This window comes from Marmota marmota, unplaced genomic scaffold (assembly GCF_001458135.2).
Source record: "Marmota marmota marmota unplaced genomic scaffold, marMar, whole genome shotgun sequence".
Classification (NCBI taxonomy): domain Eukaryota; kingdom Metazoa; phylum Chordata; class Mammalia; order Rodentia; family Sciuridae; genus Marmota; species Marmota marmota.
In genome coordinates, this window is record NW_026000102.1 from 7,091,753 (window position 1) to 7,110,466 (window position 18,714).

The 18,714-nt window shown below is 61.4% G+C and overlaps 1 protein-coding gene across 6 annotated transcripts in view; it reads right to left on the reverse strand.

Moving 5' to 3' along the window:
* Prdm16 (PR/SET domain 16) overlaps nucleotides 1-10,502 on the reverse strand; it is a 201,831-nt gene extending 191,329 nt beyond the window's left edge. For 5 of the 6 annotated variants that reach the window (XM_048783764.1, XM_048783763.1, XM_015501488.2 and 2 more), the window contains exon 1: nucleotides 10,132-10,501. In XM_048783764.1, coding sequence (XP_048639721.1) covers nucleotides 10,132-10,458 — 327 coding nt within the window. In that variant the 5' untranslated portion in view covers nucleotides 10,459-10,501. Of the gene's footprint in view, nucleotides 1-10,131 lie in introns of all 6 variants that reach the window. The other variant, XM_048783766.1, reaches the window with a different exon arrangement.
* Between the last annotated feature and the right edge of the window lie 8,212 nt (nucleotides 10,503-18,714).

An 18,714-nucleotide genomic window follows, 5' to 3' on the forward strand; every position in this document is an offset into this window, starting at 1 on the left:
CCCCCACTCTTCCCAGCGCTCTCTCCGGCCTCTGCTGAGCACCAGGGCCGAAACGCAGGCTGATAAATTAGTCTAGAGGGAAACAAGGCCGCTTCTACTTGTAAAAGGTCATTTCGACTTTGTTCTGGGTGAGGGTTTATCTCAGCTGCCGCGGAGACAGACAATGCCTGGGGCCTAAATGGCAGAAATCTTAGCTCTGCTCGTGAAATTACTGTGCTGATAAGCAGAGTGGACTTCAGAGAGATCTAAATGGGGAAGGAGTGGATGTAGGTATTTCTGAACATGATTGAACAGGGATGGCACAATGGATGCACAGTTAACTGGGCATTAGCCCAAGGGAGAGGCGAGTCTGCGAGCCACACACAGGGTGGTTCCTGGGGCTGTAATCCCTGTCCCTGCCCTGCGCTGGCCGGCACAGGGTACAGCTGGGGATGGGAGGACAAGGCCGGACACATCTCACCCCTGCACACAGTGGGGACAGCCTGATGAGCCTCAGGGGCACCTGCTGAGGGCTGTAGGGGCTGGCAGTGAGGAAGGACGAGCCTGGCTCAGACCTGCTGGCCGGTGTCCCGGAGGCGGACCAGAGCCGCCTTCAGGCCATTTTATTCAGGTGTTTTCAAGGTGTGAAAGGCACCTCGGGGCACTGAGGGACAAACTGTCCATGTGTAGGGAGACCACAGGCTGCCAATCCCCCAAGGGCCTGCTTCAGGAACTCAGACTGACCTCTGGCCCTGGGGATATGGCCCCGGGCGACCAGGCCGCCTGGGGGTGCTGCCTACATTCCAGGCCAACCCAGAGCGTCTCAGTGCCCGAGGCCGAGGGACACAGCAGGATGGCCACGGGAGCCCCAGCTGCCTCTGCCGGCACGAAGGTCACTAGTGAAGATGGGCGACTGCAGGTGGACCATCCCGCAAGCCACTGCCCCTCAGCAGCTGGTGAGCTGCTGTGTCACCCTGGCCTTTGGCTGAGGCCAAGGTGGCTGAGACACGTAGGAGCACATTCCTACCCCGGGGTGATGGCCACAAGAATTCTCCTCTGATAAGCAGGCAAGGCCTGGCCGGGGCAGAGGCGGAATCTGCCGTCCTCTGCCTGCTAAGGAGCACAGGGCCCGCGGCCCGGCCTATGTCCACGGAGACCTTTTATGGCCTGGAACGCCTGGGGCTCTTGTCTGGCCTGTTGGCAGGGAGGGAGGCCCTGTAAGGGGCTGGACGGCTGGCATTGCTGGGGTTCCCCAGGGAGCTGCTCGGCCAGTCACGGCCCCACCCTCAGGAAGGCCGCCCTCCTGGCCCGTCTGCTCGCTGTGAAACCTGCCCTTGGGAAATTACTCAAAACCAAACCATCTCAAGTACAAATGCCAGACGCGGCAGATTCTCTACCTTAGTGATCTGGTGGCTCTCGGCTTCCCTCAGGGAGGCGAGGTGAGCCCAGAGGGCGTTTGTGCCCAGTGCCCAGCATCACAAGGCTAACCCCAAATGCCAGCCTGGTGCACAGCCAGAGCTACGTGGAGTCCATGTCACTGCCCGGCCCACGCGGCACATTCCAGCCCCGATATCCCCGTTCCACTAGTGCCCCAGGTCCCTCAATGGCTGACGAGAGCCGTTGCTGACAGGGGACACTGGAGGGAGTGGGACCTGCCTGTGCCCTCAGCCAGTGTTGGCGACATGAGCCCAGGGCAGGAAGGACTGGCTGGAGCACACCCCACACAGCCTTCTTCAGGCCACCGCTGGCGCGGAGGCCTCCAGGGGCTGCTCCTCAGTCTTGGTCAGAAGGCAGAGTCCTGGGACCCACCCCAGGAATGCTGGCAGGGGGTGAACCTGGATTTAAAAGTGCCCTGGGGGTCTCCAGCAACCCCAGGGCCGAGGTGTGCGGGGGGAGACGCTGCCCCTCTCAGCGGACTCCTGGGCCCCAGCACGTCTCTGTCCTTGCAGGCCCCTGACCTAGCAGGATGATCACTACAGGACCCCACATCCAGTCTTCAGGACGGCTGACAGCTCTCTCCAGGGTCTGCAGAATTCCATGTCATAAATATAGTGACACGGGACAGGAGATGGGGACCCATTTGGCAAGTGAGGACACCACAGTTCCTGGGAAAAGTGAGGCCCCAGGAGCCAGGAGCCAGGGCTTGGGCCCCGCTCTGGCCCATTGGGGTCCACCCTGAGCCTCAGTCATCAGACCAAGACCAGTCCCCTCAGGGCCCAGCACTGCTGCCCAAGGAACTGTGGAGTGACCTTGTGCAGGCCTGCATTCCAGGCAAACCCAGAGCACTCCTCGGTCACAGAGGGACGCGATGGCCAGGCCGCCTCACCAGGCTGCCACATGGCGGGTCCAGGTGCCTCGGTAGATTGTTAGTGCGTGATCCTTATCTTCTTAAGGAAAAGGAAGACAGAGGGGGAGGAAGAGGGGACGGAGCAGAGGCAGGCCGGATCTGCAGACAGCCTTGGGGACTGGCGGGCAGGCCCGGGCGTGGCCCTGGGGAGCACTGTCCCTGGAGTGGGATGGGTCTGACCGTCACGGGCGGGTGTGTGTGAGTGTGGATGGTGAAATGCCACTGAAGGAGTTGGCATTTGAGCTGTCTCTCAAATATGAAAAGAAAACATTGATTTCCCTTTTTCGCCTGTGAATCAGAAAGCTCTATTTAAAGAAAGTGCCCTCTGCCGGGTTGCGACTGAGTTATTACCCCTTAAGGAAGTGGAGGAGAGCCTCGGAGGTATTCTTAGTCATCCTCTCTCCTTTTTTCTGAAATTCCTTATATACCCAGCCTCAGAGCAGGGCCCAAGATAGTGCAGGATTCGTGGCATTCTTGAGCTAAAAGCGTCTGGGCTGATGTCAGGGTGCTTGGGAGACGGACAGGGTTCTGACGGGCTCCTTCGGCCGTCCTGGAGAAACGGGGTGGCGGGTGGGCTTCTCTTGGAGAGCTCCTGTGTGGCGCTCCTGAGGGCCATTCCGGCGGGACACAGTCCTCCTGGAGCCCACACTCCAGCTGCCAGCCCCAGAAGTGTCCTAAACGCACCAGAGTGTCATCTGGGTGCTAACTCGACGGATGGCCACTCCATGAACCATCACCAAGGGGCGCACTTGCGGTTCTGGACACTTGGTACCGTTAGGCCTCCACTGAGCCCTAAGAAGTCATCGGGGAAGCTCCCCAGTGCATCTCAGACTTCAGCAAAATTTTCCTGACAATCAGACGTGGCCACCCAGGGTCAAGGGTGCCCCAGCCATGCGAGCAGAGAGGGTGCGGCCCTAAGGACCCTTGGGCTGAGTGTGCCCTGAGCCCTGGCCATGGCAGCCCAGGACCGAGTGTGCACCCGGAGCCACTGAGAGGAAGTACCATGAGGGACAGCTTCGGCTTCTAGACGATAAGGCGGGGACCTAGCACCCAAGACCCAACACACCAGGTGATCCCCTGGCCCCACTCCAGGCTGCCACTCCCCAAGCCAGAGGTTAAAGGATGAACTTCACAAGATGCCCAGAGAGCTGAGGGCAGGGCTGCCCTGGCTGGAGAGGCACGCAGGACAGGGGACGAGGCCCTGAGCCGGGAGCTGGGAGCCTGGAGCCGGGAGTCTGAGTGTGCCAGGGTGGAGGTGTGTGCACACACATGTGCCCGTGAGGGCACGTGTGGGTGGAGCTGGCTGTGCACCATGTGTGAGCCTGTGCATGCGGCAAGGAGCATGTATGTCACCACACAGGCCCACCAGGTGGCTCCTAGGGGCAGCTGACCCCCGTGTCCATGCAGAAAGCCGCTCAGGACACCCCAGCCAGGAGGGGGTAGAACCTGCTGCCCTTGGCAAGGTTTCTCTTGGCAACTTCACGCTCAGCCTGCCCTGCTTACGCCTGGCTCTTGGGTGCCCGGGGCCGAGATGTAGAGGGCCCCTTGGCTCTAGTCGGTTGTTCTGGACGCTGACCCTACACTGAATCTCCTGGGAGCCGTCACAGCCGAGAACCTGGGGAGGTTTTCCAGGGCTTTCCATCCTGAACCTTCACACTCCTGGGCACACACGGATGGCTGCTCCCCCCACTTGGCCCACCTGGCTTCCCCCGGCCTCACCAGCACTGGCCAGGTGCACTGCAACCAGTCAGTGAGACCTGTGGCCCTAGACCCCAACCCTCGACTCAGGTACCCAAGGAGCACCCTTGAGGCTGACCGTCAAGGGCACACCGATGTGTGCGGGTGAGGCACCAGGTTTCACGGTTTCTCTGCAAACTTGGCTGACGTGTCAGGGTCACGTGTTTGGACCTTCTCCAGGCTCGGCTGACTCACTTCTCCAAGTCACCTGAGCACGTGCAGGAATTCCCAAGTCATCTCTCTTCTCCCACCAACCCAGGGCCTTGCTGTGGGTCCTTCAGAGCTGGGTGGGCGTGAAGGCGGAGGCCCTGTGGCTGTGGAAGGCTCCACGGGTTCAGAGGAGCACCCTGGCCTGCTGACCAGTGGGCCCTGGACACAAGTGCTCTGCTTCCGCATGGGGATTCCTGGAATGGCTAAGCCTGCAGGGTCGAAGCTGCTGCCCAGCCCCCGTGGGCCAGAAGCTGGGGAGGCATCTCCCTCTTCCTGGGCCACCAGGGGAATGCTCAATCACCTGTGTGCTGTCACAGCCCTGAGCTGCCTGCCTCCCAAGCTGACCATGTCTGCTGGGCATTCATTCTCTGGCCTGTCCTTCCAAAACTCCTGCGGACACAATAGGGACCTTGTCCAAATGCACCAGAAGGGCTGAGAGTCCTCATTTCTGGCCATCCTTCAGGGACGCGGTGCTGCCCATGAGGACCATGCTGAGCCTGCAGGGATGCACGGTCTTGTGTCACCCACAGGTCCGTTTCTGGCTGACCTCGACTTCCCTTGTGCTTCAGAAGAAGAGCGCAGGTTCCCAGGAGCCCAGGGATTGGGCATCCTGGTTCCAGGGGGCTCGCCTCCGCCCCGGCACCGACCCCAGCACAGCTCACCCGCCCCACGCCCCCAGCCTGGGGCACACAAGGTCTCCGGGTGGCTCCTGCCCCAGCACCCTGACCAGCCTGAGAAGACCAGAAAGGGGGCCTCCACCTTGTCTTCCTCCTCTCACCCCACCCTCAGCCCCGCTCAGGACGAGGGCCAGCCCCTCTGCACCTGCAGGCCCAACACGAAGCCCTGGACGGGGGCACTCTGTGACAGGGAATGCCCAGGTCCAGGGGGAGTGGTCGTCTCCTCAGGGTCTCCTCTAAGGCCCCAAGCCCCGCCATGAACCCAGAGCTGGAAAGTCTCGTCAGGATCCTCCCAGAGCCCACAGAAGAAGCATCCCCCACAGTCACCCAACACAACAGGCACTGAGGCTGCTCCCAAACCTCCACGCCCAGGCAGGGTAGAGACATGGAGGCCCTCAGGAGGAGGTTGCCCCTGTGCAGACTGGAGGCCTTGCCCCGGGGCACCCCATCACCCCAGGGTGGCAGGTGGAAGACCTTCAGGGGGGAGGAGAGCACCGGGCTTGTGGTGGGGGTGCGTGAGGTCCCAAAAAGGAGGAGGGGAGGCCCAGCTGCCCCGGGGGCCTGGAGCTGAGGCCAAGGCCCAGCCTGGTGCCCCCTCTGCCCGCCTGCCATCAGGTTGGCCTTGGCCACAGCCCTGGGGCCTTTGGGACATGCTGCTGGTGCTTGAAGCAGCCGCTCCTCGGGGCTGTTTCACGAGTCGAGCTGCCGCTAGCTGTCGGCTGGGGACCTTCATCCTGGGGAGGCTGCAGGCTGAGCCTCCCTGCACAGACAGCCCTGCCGTTACCAGGAGCCAGAGCCGCCTTGCTTTTGGAGAATGCACAGAGGTGTGCATGCCCTGGGCTGGGGACGCCCTGGGCACCCCCTCCCTTCAAGGCTGGTGTTGACAACAATGACTTGGTGTTACGTGGGCAGAAGTGTCTCAGAATCTCAGAGGACAGGGCTGGGGCGGACGGTGCCCATGGTGTCCCCCAGCCCTGGCATCTCTGGCCATCAGGGGGCGACTGACAGGCTTTGACCCTTCTCCTGGGGTCCCTGGAGCAGCCCCTGAGATTGTGGTACGGAGGAATCGGGGAAGCCCAAAGCCTCCAAGCTGCTTTCCCAGGAACCCTGCAGCTTCCCAGGGGCCTTGGCTCAGGCCCAGATGGTTTGTTGATTGAACAAACGAACGTGTCTATTAATATTCAGTCATTCGCGCCAGGGGATGCCGCAGTCCACTTGAGTCAATTCTCCAGATAATTGAAACCCCGTCGGTTCACAGCAACATTCTTTAGCAGCTTCTCCAACACAGGCAGACGCCCTCCTTCAGCAGAAGACACTCAAGTGCCGATTACAGCAAGCCTGGGAGGCCATGAGAAGGGCTTTGGGGTGCCCCCAGCAAGCAACCCACAGGACTTGGGAGGAAACCGTGGCTGAAGTCTAGGGTCGCCTGCTCTGGGGCCTGCCCCGGCGTCCAGCCACGTTCCCTGCCCGAGCGGCTGGCACAGCTGCAGACGCTGCCTGGGGCAGGTGGCCTCCAAGCAGCCCATCCAGGGCCGGCTGTCTCTGGGCTGTCACTGCCACCGTCTCTTAATTAGCAAAATAAACAGTGCGATGATAAATGTCACGATTTACTCAACAGATGATCAAAATCATTGTTCTGCAGACCCTCGGGCAATAAAATGCAATCATGGGGTGATTTATTCTGGGAGGGCGAACAGTGGGCTGCGTCACGGCGGGAAGGCGGCTGAGCCCGGCGCGTCAGGCAGCAGGGGAGTGGGAATTGGGGCGCCCTCCTGACAGAGCCCCCTAGGGAAAGAGCCCAGCGAGCGTTTCCAGGCACCCAAGCCCACACGGGCATAGCCCACCCGGTCCAGGCAGGGGCATCCGGCAGGGGGTGTGTTTCCTTCCAAAATGGCAAGAAGTCATGTCCTGGTGGCCTAAAGACACTGAATGTCCCTGATACATGTTGGAGATGGAAGGAGGAACAGCCTTCGGGGCCTAAGAAACAAGTGACCAGTGGAAGGAGAGGCTCGGCCGGGTCCCACATGCTGCTCAGCTGAAGGAAGGTCCCCTGGAGTGGGCTGTCCCTGCCTAGGCGCAGGAGCCACCTGCCGCCTCGGGGAGAGGAGAACTTTGTCTGGGTCTGAGTCACCCCAAAACCTCGGGTCGACTGGCCCTATGTATCTTCATGGTGGCTCAGACTGGCCACCATCCCGTGCTCCTGGCCACCCCTTGGGGACACAAAACCATCCTGGTCCTCCTTAGCTTTCAGCTGTCATCTTTGCTAAAATGTTACTTATTCTTTTTCCGTAGATGAACACCGTGTTGACAACAGTGAACTGCGTGAGCGTGGAGGGTCCTGTTTAAAGTCTGGACCATCGGGAGCCCAGCCCTGTGTGGCCTGGGCCTGCTGGGCTCCCCGGTGGGTGGTGCGCTCACACAGTGACACAGCCCCATGACATCCACCTCCTCCGTCTGCAGGAGCCAGGCCGGAGCAGCCCGCAGGTCAGGGCCACCTGGTGCGCCAGCAGCTTGCGGTGGCTGACGGGAGGCCCTCTGCTGCCAGAACCACAGAGGCCTGGGCGCTGGGTCCCAGGTGTTCCGTCCGGGCTCGGAGGCCCTGCTTGCGGTGATCAAGAGATAAGGCCCGCAGGCCAAGCAGGTCGGGGAAGTCCTGGGAAGGGACACCGCCAGGGCTGGTCTCTCTTGAGCCCTGCAGACCTCCAGAAAGACAAGGAGACACTAAAACGACAGCCACCACTCAGGACTGTGTAGAAGGTTCTGGTCAGGCTGCCCGGAGGAGAGGGTGGCTTTCCCCGCCCGAGGCCCGGCTGAGACTGTGGAGCTAGAAAGAAAGCGCTTCTCTGTCCTCCTTGATCCCAGGAGACAGGGGGTCGCCCTGAGCTTCCCCACGAGTCCCCAGTGGTCTCCGTGCACCTCTGCCATTGGTACCAGATCCCAACGACACAGAGGACTGCGCGGTCACTGGTGGCAGGCAGGGAAGGCAGAGAGGACCACCAAGCCAACGGGTGCCTGAGCCACTCGAGATCAAGGTCAGACGAGACAGCACAGGCGCATCTGGAAGGCCCTGAGGACGGGGGCTGAGGGCAGACTCTCTAAAAGCTGGCACGACAAGAAGCCGTGGGGTCGTCGTGGGGGACAGGGCTCTCAGCAGAAGGGGGGGCACAGTGGGGCAGGAACTCTCCCTCACCTCCTCAGAGAACAAACAGCACTGCAAAGTCAACAGGTGCCGGCGGGTGACAGGGACAGCCTGTGTGCCCTGCACCAGAGTCACAGCGATACAGGCCATTTCTTCCAATAAAGCAAATAGAACTTGTATCAAAGCAGACAAGAACAAAGTCACCTCAAGGTCATCCAAAGAGCTACCTGCAGGGTTCATTGACCCTCAAGCACCTGAAAGCCGTCTACTAATTAAACAGCTCAGGCCTTTTAAGTAGGTCAGACAAACCCCCTGGAGTCCCTCCCTGCATACAAGCCACGTCCAGTCCACAGCCCAAATGTCACCGGCCACATTATCTGGACCTGGCTCTCCTGGCCCCGAAGGACAAGCCTGTTGGCCACGAGGAGGCATGCCACCCACCCACGTGGCTGTGACTTCAAGCTCCCTCCCCTCTGCCCACCTTGCTCCTGGCCCCTGGCCAGTTAGTCCTGAAGGTGACCTCCTGAGGAAGGCAGCAGCTGACACACGGGCCCCCCCATGCCAGCTTGCTGGGTACATCCACCACCTTGGACCTTCGTGAAGTCCATCACGCCCATTCCTCCACCCACCTGGTCAACCTGGCCCCCTCCTGCGACCTCAGAGCCCTCCAAGAGCTGATGCTTGGGCTGGCAGGCAAGTGTCCCGTGCCTTGCCCCAGAGTCCACAACAGTGGGCCCCACGAGTCCCCAGGCTAGCAGGGCCACATCCCACCTGCCTGCAGGACAGCGTGGAGACACTTCCCTTGCCTCAGTTCTGGGGCCAGGGGGTAGACACTAGCCACACCCCAGGCACGTTAGCGCCCAGTTTTCCTTGATATCTTCAGAAAGGGCTTGGAGTGCTGCAGGCCCAGGGGAGAGCCTGGGGCCCTGAGGGTCCAGAAAAGGGCACTGTGCCTGTGGTGTCTCTAGGGTACGTTTGGGAGCATAAAGGGCCATGAGAAAGAAAAACTTCAGGCCAAGGTCGTCCCTCACCCTGCATAGACAGCTGAGGTGCAGGGCAGTGTGGGGAACTCTCCAAGCCCCTAGAGGGCAGGAGGGAGGGCCCAGGGGGCAGAGCCTGTCCACCTGACGCTCATCCTCCTGCACAGCCTCGGCCCACGCATCTCTGCGGGTGGTGGATACCAGAAGGGACCTGGATTTGCAGCATCCCTAACAAAAACACCCCACAAACCAGGGTCAGCACAGGGTCAGCAGAAAGGCCAGGGCTTTTGAGGAAGGGCCACTGCAGCTCTCCAGTTCCCCTGAGACCATCTGAGAGCCCCCCAAAGAGTGTTCTTCTGAACCCTTAAGGGCTGAGCAGGACATCTCCGGACACTTTGGCTCTGAGCAGCCCTGGCCAGGCCGTGGGAGGTTATCCACGTCGTCTCAGCAGATGCACCCTCTGTCTCTGAACCCCCGTGGCAGGTCAGGCGCTCGCGGGCACCAACACCATCAAGGCCAGCCGAGGCTTGGGAAGGAAATTTAAACAGCAGGACACACTCCCTGGCTGGAAGAGGCCCTGAGACCTGAGAATCGGCCCCTGCAAGGACTGGGCAGCAGGCCCTTGGCATGGACATGCACGGCCAGCAGACACTTGGGGAGCTGCCCCCCGGCTGCCGGGGTTACGATGGAGCCCCAGAGTCAAGACGGCTCCTCTGGGACAATCCATTCACGTCCCCTGCTCCGCCACGATGGCACGTTAGCACCTACAATCTGGCGGGAGGCACAGGATGTTTTAAGACATGAGCTCATGAAAGACACATTTCCGGGCGGAGAGCGCTGCAGCCTATCGGGGCTGATAGGCGTCCACGAGGCCCGCTGATGTTTTCTGAGTCGCGTCATGAAAGCTGCAGGATAGAATAACCCTGGGAAATGTGACATTCGAACGCTCTCTCCGACCCACCGAGCCTCCCGCCTCGGGCAGTGGCTGCTCCCCGGCTTTATAAATAGATTGAACACAAGATAAATGGCCGTGATCAATCATGCTCAGCTCAGAATGCTCACCTCCCATCCAAAGTCGGCCTCCTTCAGCGCCGCCCGGGGCGCCGCCACGCAGGAGCCGAGCCTCTCCCCGACCTCCATCTTCCTCTTGGCCCAGATCCCCAGGCCGGCCCCCGGGATGGAGGACTCTCGCAGCTCGAAGTCTGGCGGGATCGGAATGTCTTCGGGAATGTAGACGGGAGCCTCGTAGGGCGAGCCCTCCTTGGGGGTGAAGTCCTCACTGGTGGGGAAGGGGGACGGTGGCCCCATGGGGATGGGAGACAGGATGCTGTCCTCGGTCTCCTCCTCAGCACTCTGGCCAGCCAGCAGGTCCGGATCGGGCTCATACATATTATTTACAACGTCACCGTCACCTAAAGAGATAAGGCAGTGTCAGCCTCCATGGCAGAGGGACCCCCAGGGTCATGGGCCCTTGGAGGAACCCAGGGCACCCAGAGCCCTCTGGGCCCTGGCCGCCTCCCCCTGCCCAGCCAATGCCACCTCTGCTCCCTCCTGAAGCAAGCGGTTGGCTCTGGGGAGCTCCACCAGGCAGGCTCCTGTGGGGCCTGTGCTCCCCACAGCCCAGGGGTGTGCTGACTGGTCCTGCTTCAGGGGAGCAGGGGAGGGATGCTGCCCCTCACAGGCCTCGGGACAGTGGGAGGGCCCTAAGTGCAGCAGCCAACCCGGAAAGGACGGTGGAGTGACTGCTGCAGAACCCTGGGGTTCTCGGAACCAGGAACGGGGCAGCGGAGGACAGTCCTCAGTCTTGGAAGGACTCACGATTTGGGTTCACATGCAGTTTGCTCAGAGCTGCTGCCCCAACAGGACGGCCACTCGAGGGGCTGACTGGGCACTGGTAAGGCCCAGGGCCACCCGAAGAGAGGGTTAGTGCTGCCTGGAGTGTGCCGGGGAGCCTGAGGCCCTGAGGGCAGGAGGAGCCCAGGAGGGTGAGGCCGAGGTTGGTGGGAGAGGAAGGAACCCCTCCCTGCATCTGCCACCAGCAGCCCACGGCAGACCCAGGCCAGAGGCCGCGCAGCGGAGGGGCCGAGGAACACCCTGTGGCCCCTCTGTGTGAGGGGACATGGTCCCTCCCCAGAAGGAGGGGAGCGTGGACATGCTGCCTGTGCACTGACCTCAGTGGCCTCACGCAGAGTGTCAGAGCAGGCCGCGCCCTCCAGAGCAGCTTTGAAACATGCAGCACGCAGCCGGTGAGGAAGGAGTTCCTGCCACCGCAGCAGCTCTCCAGAACCCACTCCTCCTGCCGGCCATCGGTGCCCTCCCCAAGGCCCCGGCTACGCTTATCACCCTGATCTGGCCACTGCCCAATGTGGGCGCGTGAGGACACCTCACACTGTGTCCTGTAAATACACACAATCATGATCTGTCCGTTAAAATATTTCTAAATATTATGCAGAATTCAAGGAGCCAGGGGAGAGGAGCCGACCCCCTGCACGTGTCTATCTACCAAGGGTCCAGGACAGACGGATCCCGGGGCAGACAGACGGCTGCCTGCCAGGGCTGGAGAGAGACCACTCAGGGGCGCGGGCGTCCTTTGGGTGAAGGTGGTGGCTGAGGGACATGGTGAATGCACCAAGTGCCCCTGAGTTGCTCACTTTGAAGTGGTGGCTCCCAAGTCACGAGAGTGTCACCTGGTAAAATGTCAGGAAAGAGCGGGCGGCAGAGGCCAGCGGTGGGAGACCTGGGGCTTGGCGCCTGCTGCCCATCTCTCCAGCCGATGGTCTGAAAACCCGTGGAAGTGACCGAGGCCACTCCCTACTCCCTGCTCCCCGACGTCGCTGGTGAAGTGAAGCCTCAGGGGACAAGAACTTTTAAGCATAAGAAAAACGATTTCAGATTCCTCACGCTGGTTGCAAACAGATCCGCTCGAGAAGTAACAAAATGTTTTCTTTCAAAAGAAACCAAAGTCTCGGGAAAAAAAAAAAAAAACATGCGGATAACACTTATTTAATTTAGCAGCATTCACAGAAGTAATGATTATGTTTTAAGTGGCCAACGGTTCCTTTTTAATTGGCTGGTAGGCTCCTTTCAGAAATTCAGCAACAGAACTACGGCCCTTGTTCCCTCCTCCCGAAAGCCCGACGCTGTTGAGGTTTGAAAGAACACCCCCGTAAACCTTCCCGTTGACTGTGTGCGGCATAAAGGTAAATTAGGAGGGGGGGTAATTAACATGCCACCTCATTATTTGGAACTGGTAACTGCGCAGAGCTCACAAACAAAATCGCCTTGGAAGCCCACGTTCCCCGCGCTCTGTTCCTTAACTCCTTCGGGTGGGGCTGCCTCTGCCCCCGGCACGGCCGGGAAGCACCGGCTCCTCGTGGTGCTCCGAGGGTGCCCCACGCGGGGGAGGCCGCGTTAAGTGCGTGTGCATCTTGGGGCCCTTTGTGAATTTCATTTTCTGTGTGAATTCGGCTTGCCTGACCCCCTCATCCCTGGGAGGAAACCCGCGCCTCACGGCCATGCTGAATTCCCCGGGTGGGACGGAGGGAGACTGTTCCCTGCTGCCGAGAGGCGGGTCTGTGCACCAGCTGGCCTCCTGTCCCTGCTGGTCACCGGGGTTAAGTGATCGCCTGCAGCCACTAAGAAGAGCCCAGGTCTCCATTTCACAAGCCTTGCTGCCGAGGGGAGAACTCCTCGTGGAGGCCCAATCAGGGTCCAGAAAACATTTTGAGAAAATAAGGGGTCAGGAGCAGCCCGAAGGCCCTGGGGAAAACACAGGCCTGTGGCCGACCCAGGAGCCCTCAGAGCCAAGCACAGACGGCTCTACTCTCGGGGGTGCCCGGGGCAACCCGAGGCTGGGATTTAAAAATCAGCTCTCCCCGGCCACCAGTGCCAGCCAGGATGCCCTCTGAGATGGTCAGCCCAGGCAGGGAGCTGCCAGGCCCCTCCTCCCGTTCCCATAGGCCTTTCCTGAAGCCAACGTTGCTTCACCCAGGCCTCCGTGACAGTGGGCGCGGGTTCGGCTGCTGATCCCTGGCAGGGTGGAATTGGTGCCAAGAACACCAGCTCTTTGTGACGTTGGCGGTGAACCTGTGGGCCATCAGCTCACTGAGAGGCCTGGATTCTTTGTTTGGGTTTTGTGGTGGTCTCACGCTAGGGCTTTTGACCGGGGCCATCATTCCCAGATTCATTTTGGGGAAAGCTACCAAAACAATGAAAGCAAGGAGGGGAGGGTTCAGAGAGGTCCGGGTGGGGGGGGTCTGCGGCCCAGACTTGGTCACCCACGAGCCCGGCAATCCAATCATAGCCAAGGCTACACACTCTCCAAGAGGTACCTGCCAGAACCACTGGGTGCCAACTGGGCCTGTTCCTGGTCAGGTGTGGACCTGCTGCCTTGTCGTCTGCGCTCATGAAACAGGTCCGAGGACAGAGGACCCAGCTGCCCCTGGAAGGAGGCACCGGCTGGGAGCCACTGTGTCCTCAGGCCTCTCCGCGCCCAGCTCCTGCCCAGCCTTTGGTGTAGGGCTGGTCCCAGGTTCACAGAGGGAGCCTTCTGTCCCCTCTCCCCCAGTGTGGTGACTACTTCCTGAGCAAAGCCACCCCACCATCTCCCAGAGACCCCCACGGAGAAAGCAAACCCGTGGCAGGATTCTGGGGTGTGGAGAGACGTGGTGGGGAGATCTGAGTTAGGACCTCTGGTAAGTGTGTAAGACCCAGGGCAGGGTCTGAACAGCTGGCGGGCCTCCTCGCTGCCCACGACCCTCTGGCCCCGTGGTAGGCAGGCGGTCACCAGCCCCTCTCCTGAAGCCCGAGCTCCTGGCTGTTATCACCTGGAGGAGAGGATGGGAGCCTCCATGGGAGGCCGGGGAGCCTGGGGGACCTTCGCCATTGGGTGTCCTCGTGGGCTGGGCTGTGAGTGGGCATGAGCTTTGAGGGCTACAGGGAGGGTGAGGGCCTGAGCGCCAGTGGAGAGTGAGCGTCGCGCGGGCGTGGTCACAGGAGTGTGTGTACGAGCGTGGTAGAGTGTGTGGAGGGGCGGGTCTGCCGCGTGTGTAGGCAGAGGGCCGCCAGGAACCCAGAAAGTATGCCAGGCACTGTCACAGGCCTGCACAAGGGCTGCCGGGAGGGGACACCCTTAGAGAGGAAGGGAGAGAGAGCTGTGCCCGGGCAGCCCCCCACACTGTGCCCAGCAAGGCCCTGTGGGGGTCCCTGGGGACACACGGATGCAGGCCTGGGATGTCACTGGGGCGACCCCCCACTGCCCCAGCAGTCTCAGCCCTGCTGGCCCCCACTCCTCGGAGGGCCCGTAGCCTGAGCCAGCAGCTCCCTCCCAGAGCTCGCGGAGTCCCGGGGCTCACCACGCTCCCGCAGAGCCCCTGACTCTCCATGGGAGAGCCCCACCCTGTTTGTCCTCATCACCGGGCACAGCCTACTCCGGCTCAGGAGGCCACATGCCCCTGCCAGCCCACCAGACACGGTTCCTGGGCACCCAGAGCCCCACCCTTGGTGCCATGGCTGGGTAGGTGCCGACGGCATCTGCAAGTCCACCCTCCCAGCAGGAAGTCTGGCCAGCAGACAGTGGCTGCCCCGATGGCTCAGTGACCACAGGCAGGTGTGGTGCCCGAGGCTCCTCAACACAGGGGTGGGAGTGACTTTTGGGGAGGAGGGGGCTCCCTGAGGACAGGGGCCCCCCCTTTCATCTGGGGCCACGGGGGTTAGACAGGCCTAGGTCATGCTGGGTGTGCACAGACCACCCTGGACACAGAGCCAGATGCCCTGGGAGCCCCGGGACCTCTGAGGGGGCTGGACTGTGCCTGACTGAGCTGGCTGGGACCCTGCAGGGGCGCACGGATCTCCCCTGCCATTGGGATCTCCCACTGCTCACTACCATGTGGCATCCACAATTACTTCAGTTAAACTTCAGTGGAAAGAGCGACATTCGATGTTCCAGGGGTCCTCCTCTGCCTGCGCACACGCTGGTGTGGAGTCCCTCAGCCTGTTTGACCCTGTCGTTTATGAGACTGTGTTTAGTTACTGCCACCTGGTCTAGTGGCTCCTCGCCTGGCCCCGGGAGGGGGGCGCTGCTTGATAAAACCCTGAGACCACAGAGGGCAGGAGGGCAAGGAGGGCGAGGTGGTGCCCCCCGGAGCCTGAGCCCAGGGAACCCCTGCCAGGCAGCTCCCTGGCACTTCAGATTCTGGAGACCTGCAGCCTCCCACGAGAGGGAGACTGCAACCCATGGTCACAACTCTGGGCTGCAAACCCCCAAATCCTTACTCATCACAGGTACAGATGGACCTGGTGCCCCCGGGAGGGTCTGCCAGGCTGAGAGGGGCAGATCCAAGACAGCGGGTGTGGGCAGGTTGTGGCCTGGGCTCTGGCCTCCTGACCTGCATCCAAGTGGCATCCAGCTAGTAACCAGAAAGGTTGTCCTGGACCACCCTGTATCCCCCCTGACACTGCCAGGAGGCTGGACCCAGGCAGGGCCAGGAGGGGGCAGGCCAGATCATGTACCTGGCCCTGGGTGGGCACCCCTTCAGTGTTCACCCAAGCTGCTGCACTGGCCACCCAAGTCCAGACACTGGCCAGGCCTCCCCCAGTGCAGGGTGGAGCTCCTGGCCCCACCCTGACATGCACACGCGGCACCCCTCAGGTGGCCTTCTGAGGCCGGGTTTTCTTTTCTGTTCCTGTTGCACTCACCCCCGTCCTCAGGCGTTGGAAACAAGCAGGCTGCCGTACTTCAGAGGAGGGGACAGTGCTCCCAGAGTGTCCCATAGGGCCACCAGCTGGGGGTGGGGGAGCTAAGGAGGATGAGGTAGCCTGACCTCCCACCCAAGCCGTGACAGCCCAGCTGGCCCCTGTCCCAAGGCTTGGGGCTGATATCCCCAGCTGATTGGACTAGACCCGGAGTAGGCACTGCCGTCCCCCCACAAGGAAGAGAGAGGAACATGGGAAGACAGAAGAGGGTCATGTGACCCCACCAGGCACAGAGTGGCTATGAGTGGGGCTTCTGTGGCACGTGGCTGTGGCCCCTGGCGGGCTGAGCGAGACCAGCTAGGCTTGCTGGGGAGCCCTCTGGTGGGGGGCAGCCTCCAAACCCTACCCAGGCCTAGCAAGCTCATTGTCCACTCAGCCTTCCCCACTCCCTGTGGACATGGGTTGGGCGGGAGGACGGCCCTGCCTGGTGAGGACATGTAGGCTGACCTCAGCCCACCCCAGCGGCCCCCAGCCCCACTCCAGCGGCCCCTTGTACACCCTGCAACTGGGGGAGACCCGGAAAGGACGCCATCCAGGGTACCCCATGGAATGGAGCCTGCCAAGGCACCTACAAGCTCAGACCCTGCCTGTGCAGCTGGAGGTGGGCAGGGTGGATGGAGCCTCCCTCTTGCCCATCTGCAAAGGAGGACTCCTGGCGGCCAGTCAGACAGCGACCCTGGGAGGTGGCCAGGCTCTGCTGAGCTCTCATCCTGCTGTAACATCTGACCAACTGGCCACCCTCGGTCCACCCAGGCAGATGGGGGCCAGGCGCAGCTCGCTGGCTCCCTCAGAGTTCCCAGTGGCTCAGAGCTCCCCCCAAGAATGTATTTGGGCTGCACATAGCAACAGACGCACTCCCTTCCGGTCTCGTGAGCCACGCTCAGGCGGGCCACCAGCCAGAGCCACACCAGGCAGGCCACCCCTCCTTGCACCCGTGAGGCCTATAGGCGCCCCCAGCAGGCAGCAGCTCTGCACCCAGTGGCCTCCCCATCCTCTGTCCCCAGAGCTGTGCCTCTCAGAGGGCTGCAAGGTCCTGGTTCCTCACGGGCGACCCCCACCTGTAGGGTGCAGTGGCAGCCCCAGGGCTGGTGCCATCACAAGGGTGCACGCAGGCTGGTGCTGATCAGGGACGCGCAGGCCACAGGGAACCAGTCAGATCCCCAGAGCTGAGCTGGGGGAGTTCCTGTCTGGAGAATCCAGGTGCTTTAGGAGACTGGGCGCCTCTGAAATGACATGGCACAAACCACCTGACCGGGGTGCCCAGCTGTGGGTCAGGTACCCACTCAGGGACCCCCTCATTCAGAGAAGAGCCCAAAGAGCCTGCATCTGCTGGCCACAGCCAAGCTGGCCCCAGAGCACCACCCTGAACACCAGGCCCAGTCCTCCAGGACCCCTGCCGCCTGCCAGTGCAGTCTGTGGAAGACCCGGCGGGTTCCTGGGAAGAGCAGTACCCCCAGTGCAGGGCAGCCAGCACCCTAGGGCAGGCCGGTCTGTTGGGATGGACAGGAGGGGGCCTGAGGGGCGGGAAGGGATGGGGTCCTCAGTGGGAAGCCACGGGTGGGTGAGTTCATCAGAGGACAACGTCACATCACAGCCCAAGTGGCTCAGGGACCTGTGGCCCCAGGCCCCCTGGGGTGGTACTAATTTCCCAGAAGGCCCAGTGTTGGCCACCATTTCCCCTGAGCTCATCGTCTAGCTGGGAGAGGGCAAGAAGGACATGTCCCAACTATGGGGTTGTGACCTCGGAGGGGAGGTCACCATAAGGCTTAGAGGGAGGTCACCATGAGGCTTAGAGGTGAGGTCACCCTTGAGGCTTAGACGGAGGTCCACGAGGCTTTTAGGGAGGTCACCATAAGGCTTAGAGGGAGGTCATGAGGCTTAGTGGTCACCCATGAGACTCAGAGGGAGGTCACCATGACACTCACAGGGAGGTCACCATGAGGCTTAGAGGGAGGTCATCATGAGACTCACAGGGAGGTCACCCTTAAGGCTTAGAGGGAGGTCACCAAGAGGCTCAGAGGGAGGTCACCCTGAGGCTTAGAGAGAGGTCACCCTGAGGCTTAAAGGGAGGTCACCAAGAGGCTTAGATGGAGGTCATCATGAGGCTTAGAGGGAGGTCACCATGAGACTCAGAGGGAGGTCACCCTGAGACTCAGAGGAAGGTCACCCTGAGACTCACAGGAAGGTCACCTGAGGCTTAGAGAGAGGTCACCCATGAGGCTGAGAGGAAGGTCACCATGAGGCTGAGAGGAAGGTCACCTATGAGGCTCAGAGGGAGGTCACCATGAGACTCACAGGGAGGTCACCATGAGGCTCAGAGGGAGGTCACCCTGAGGCTTAGAGGGAGGTCACCATGAGACTCACAGGGAGGTCACCCTGAGGCTGAGAGGAAGGTCACCCTGAGGCTGAGAGGGAGGTCACCATGAGGCTGAGAGGGAGGACACCCTTAGGGCTTAGAGGGAGGTCACAATGACACTCACAGGGAGGTCACCCTGAGGCTGAGAGGGAGGTCACCATGAGGCTCAGAGGGAGGTCACCCTTGAGGCTTAGAAGTAAGGTGGACCCATGAGGCTCAGAGGGAGGTAGACGCAGCTGTGTTGGGTGTTTGGGGCATGTCACCTGTCACTCTGGAGTTTGATTGGGCCCCTGGACTAGTGTATCCCACCCGCAGGGACTGTCTCTAGCTGTCATTCATGGGCTCCGCCCAAGCCTGCCGTACCTGTGATAGAGAGTGGGCAGCAGCCTGTGCTCTGCTGAGCCCTGGACCCGTCCCCTGAGCTGGAACCCCTGCTTGGCTGAGCCTGCGGGGCCATGTCAGGAAGCCCCAAGCGATCGGGTGCATCCAGGGAAGCAGGGCTTCCCTCAAAGGGACCCAGATCCCCCTAACATGTC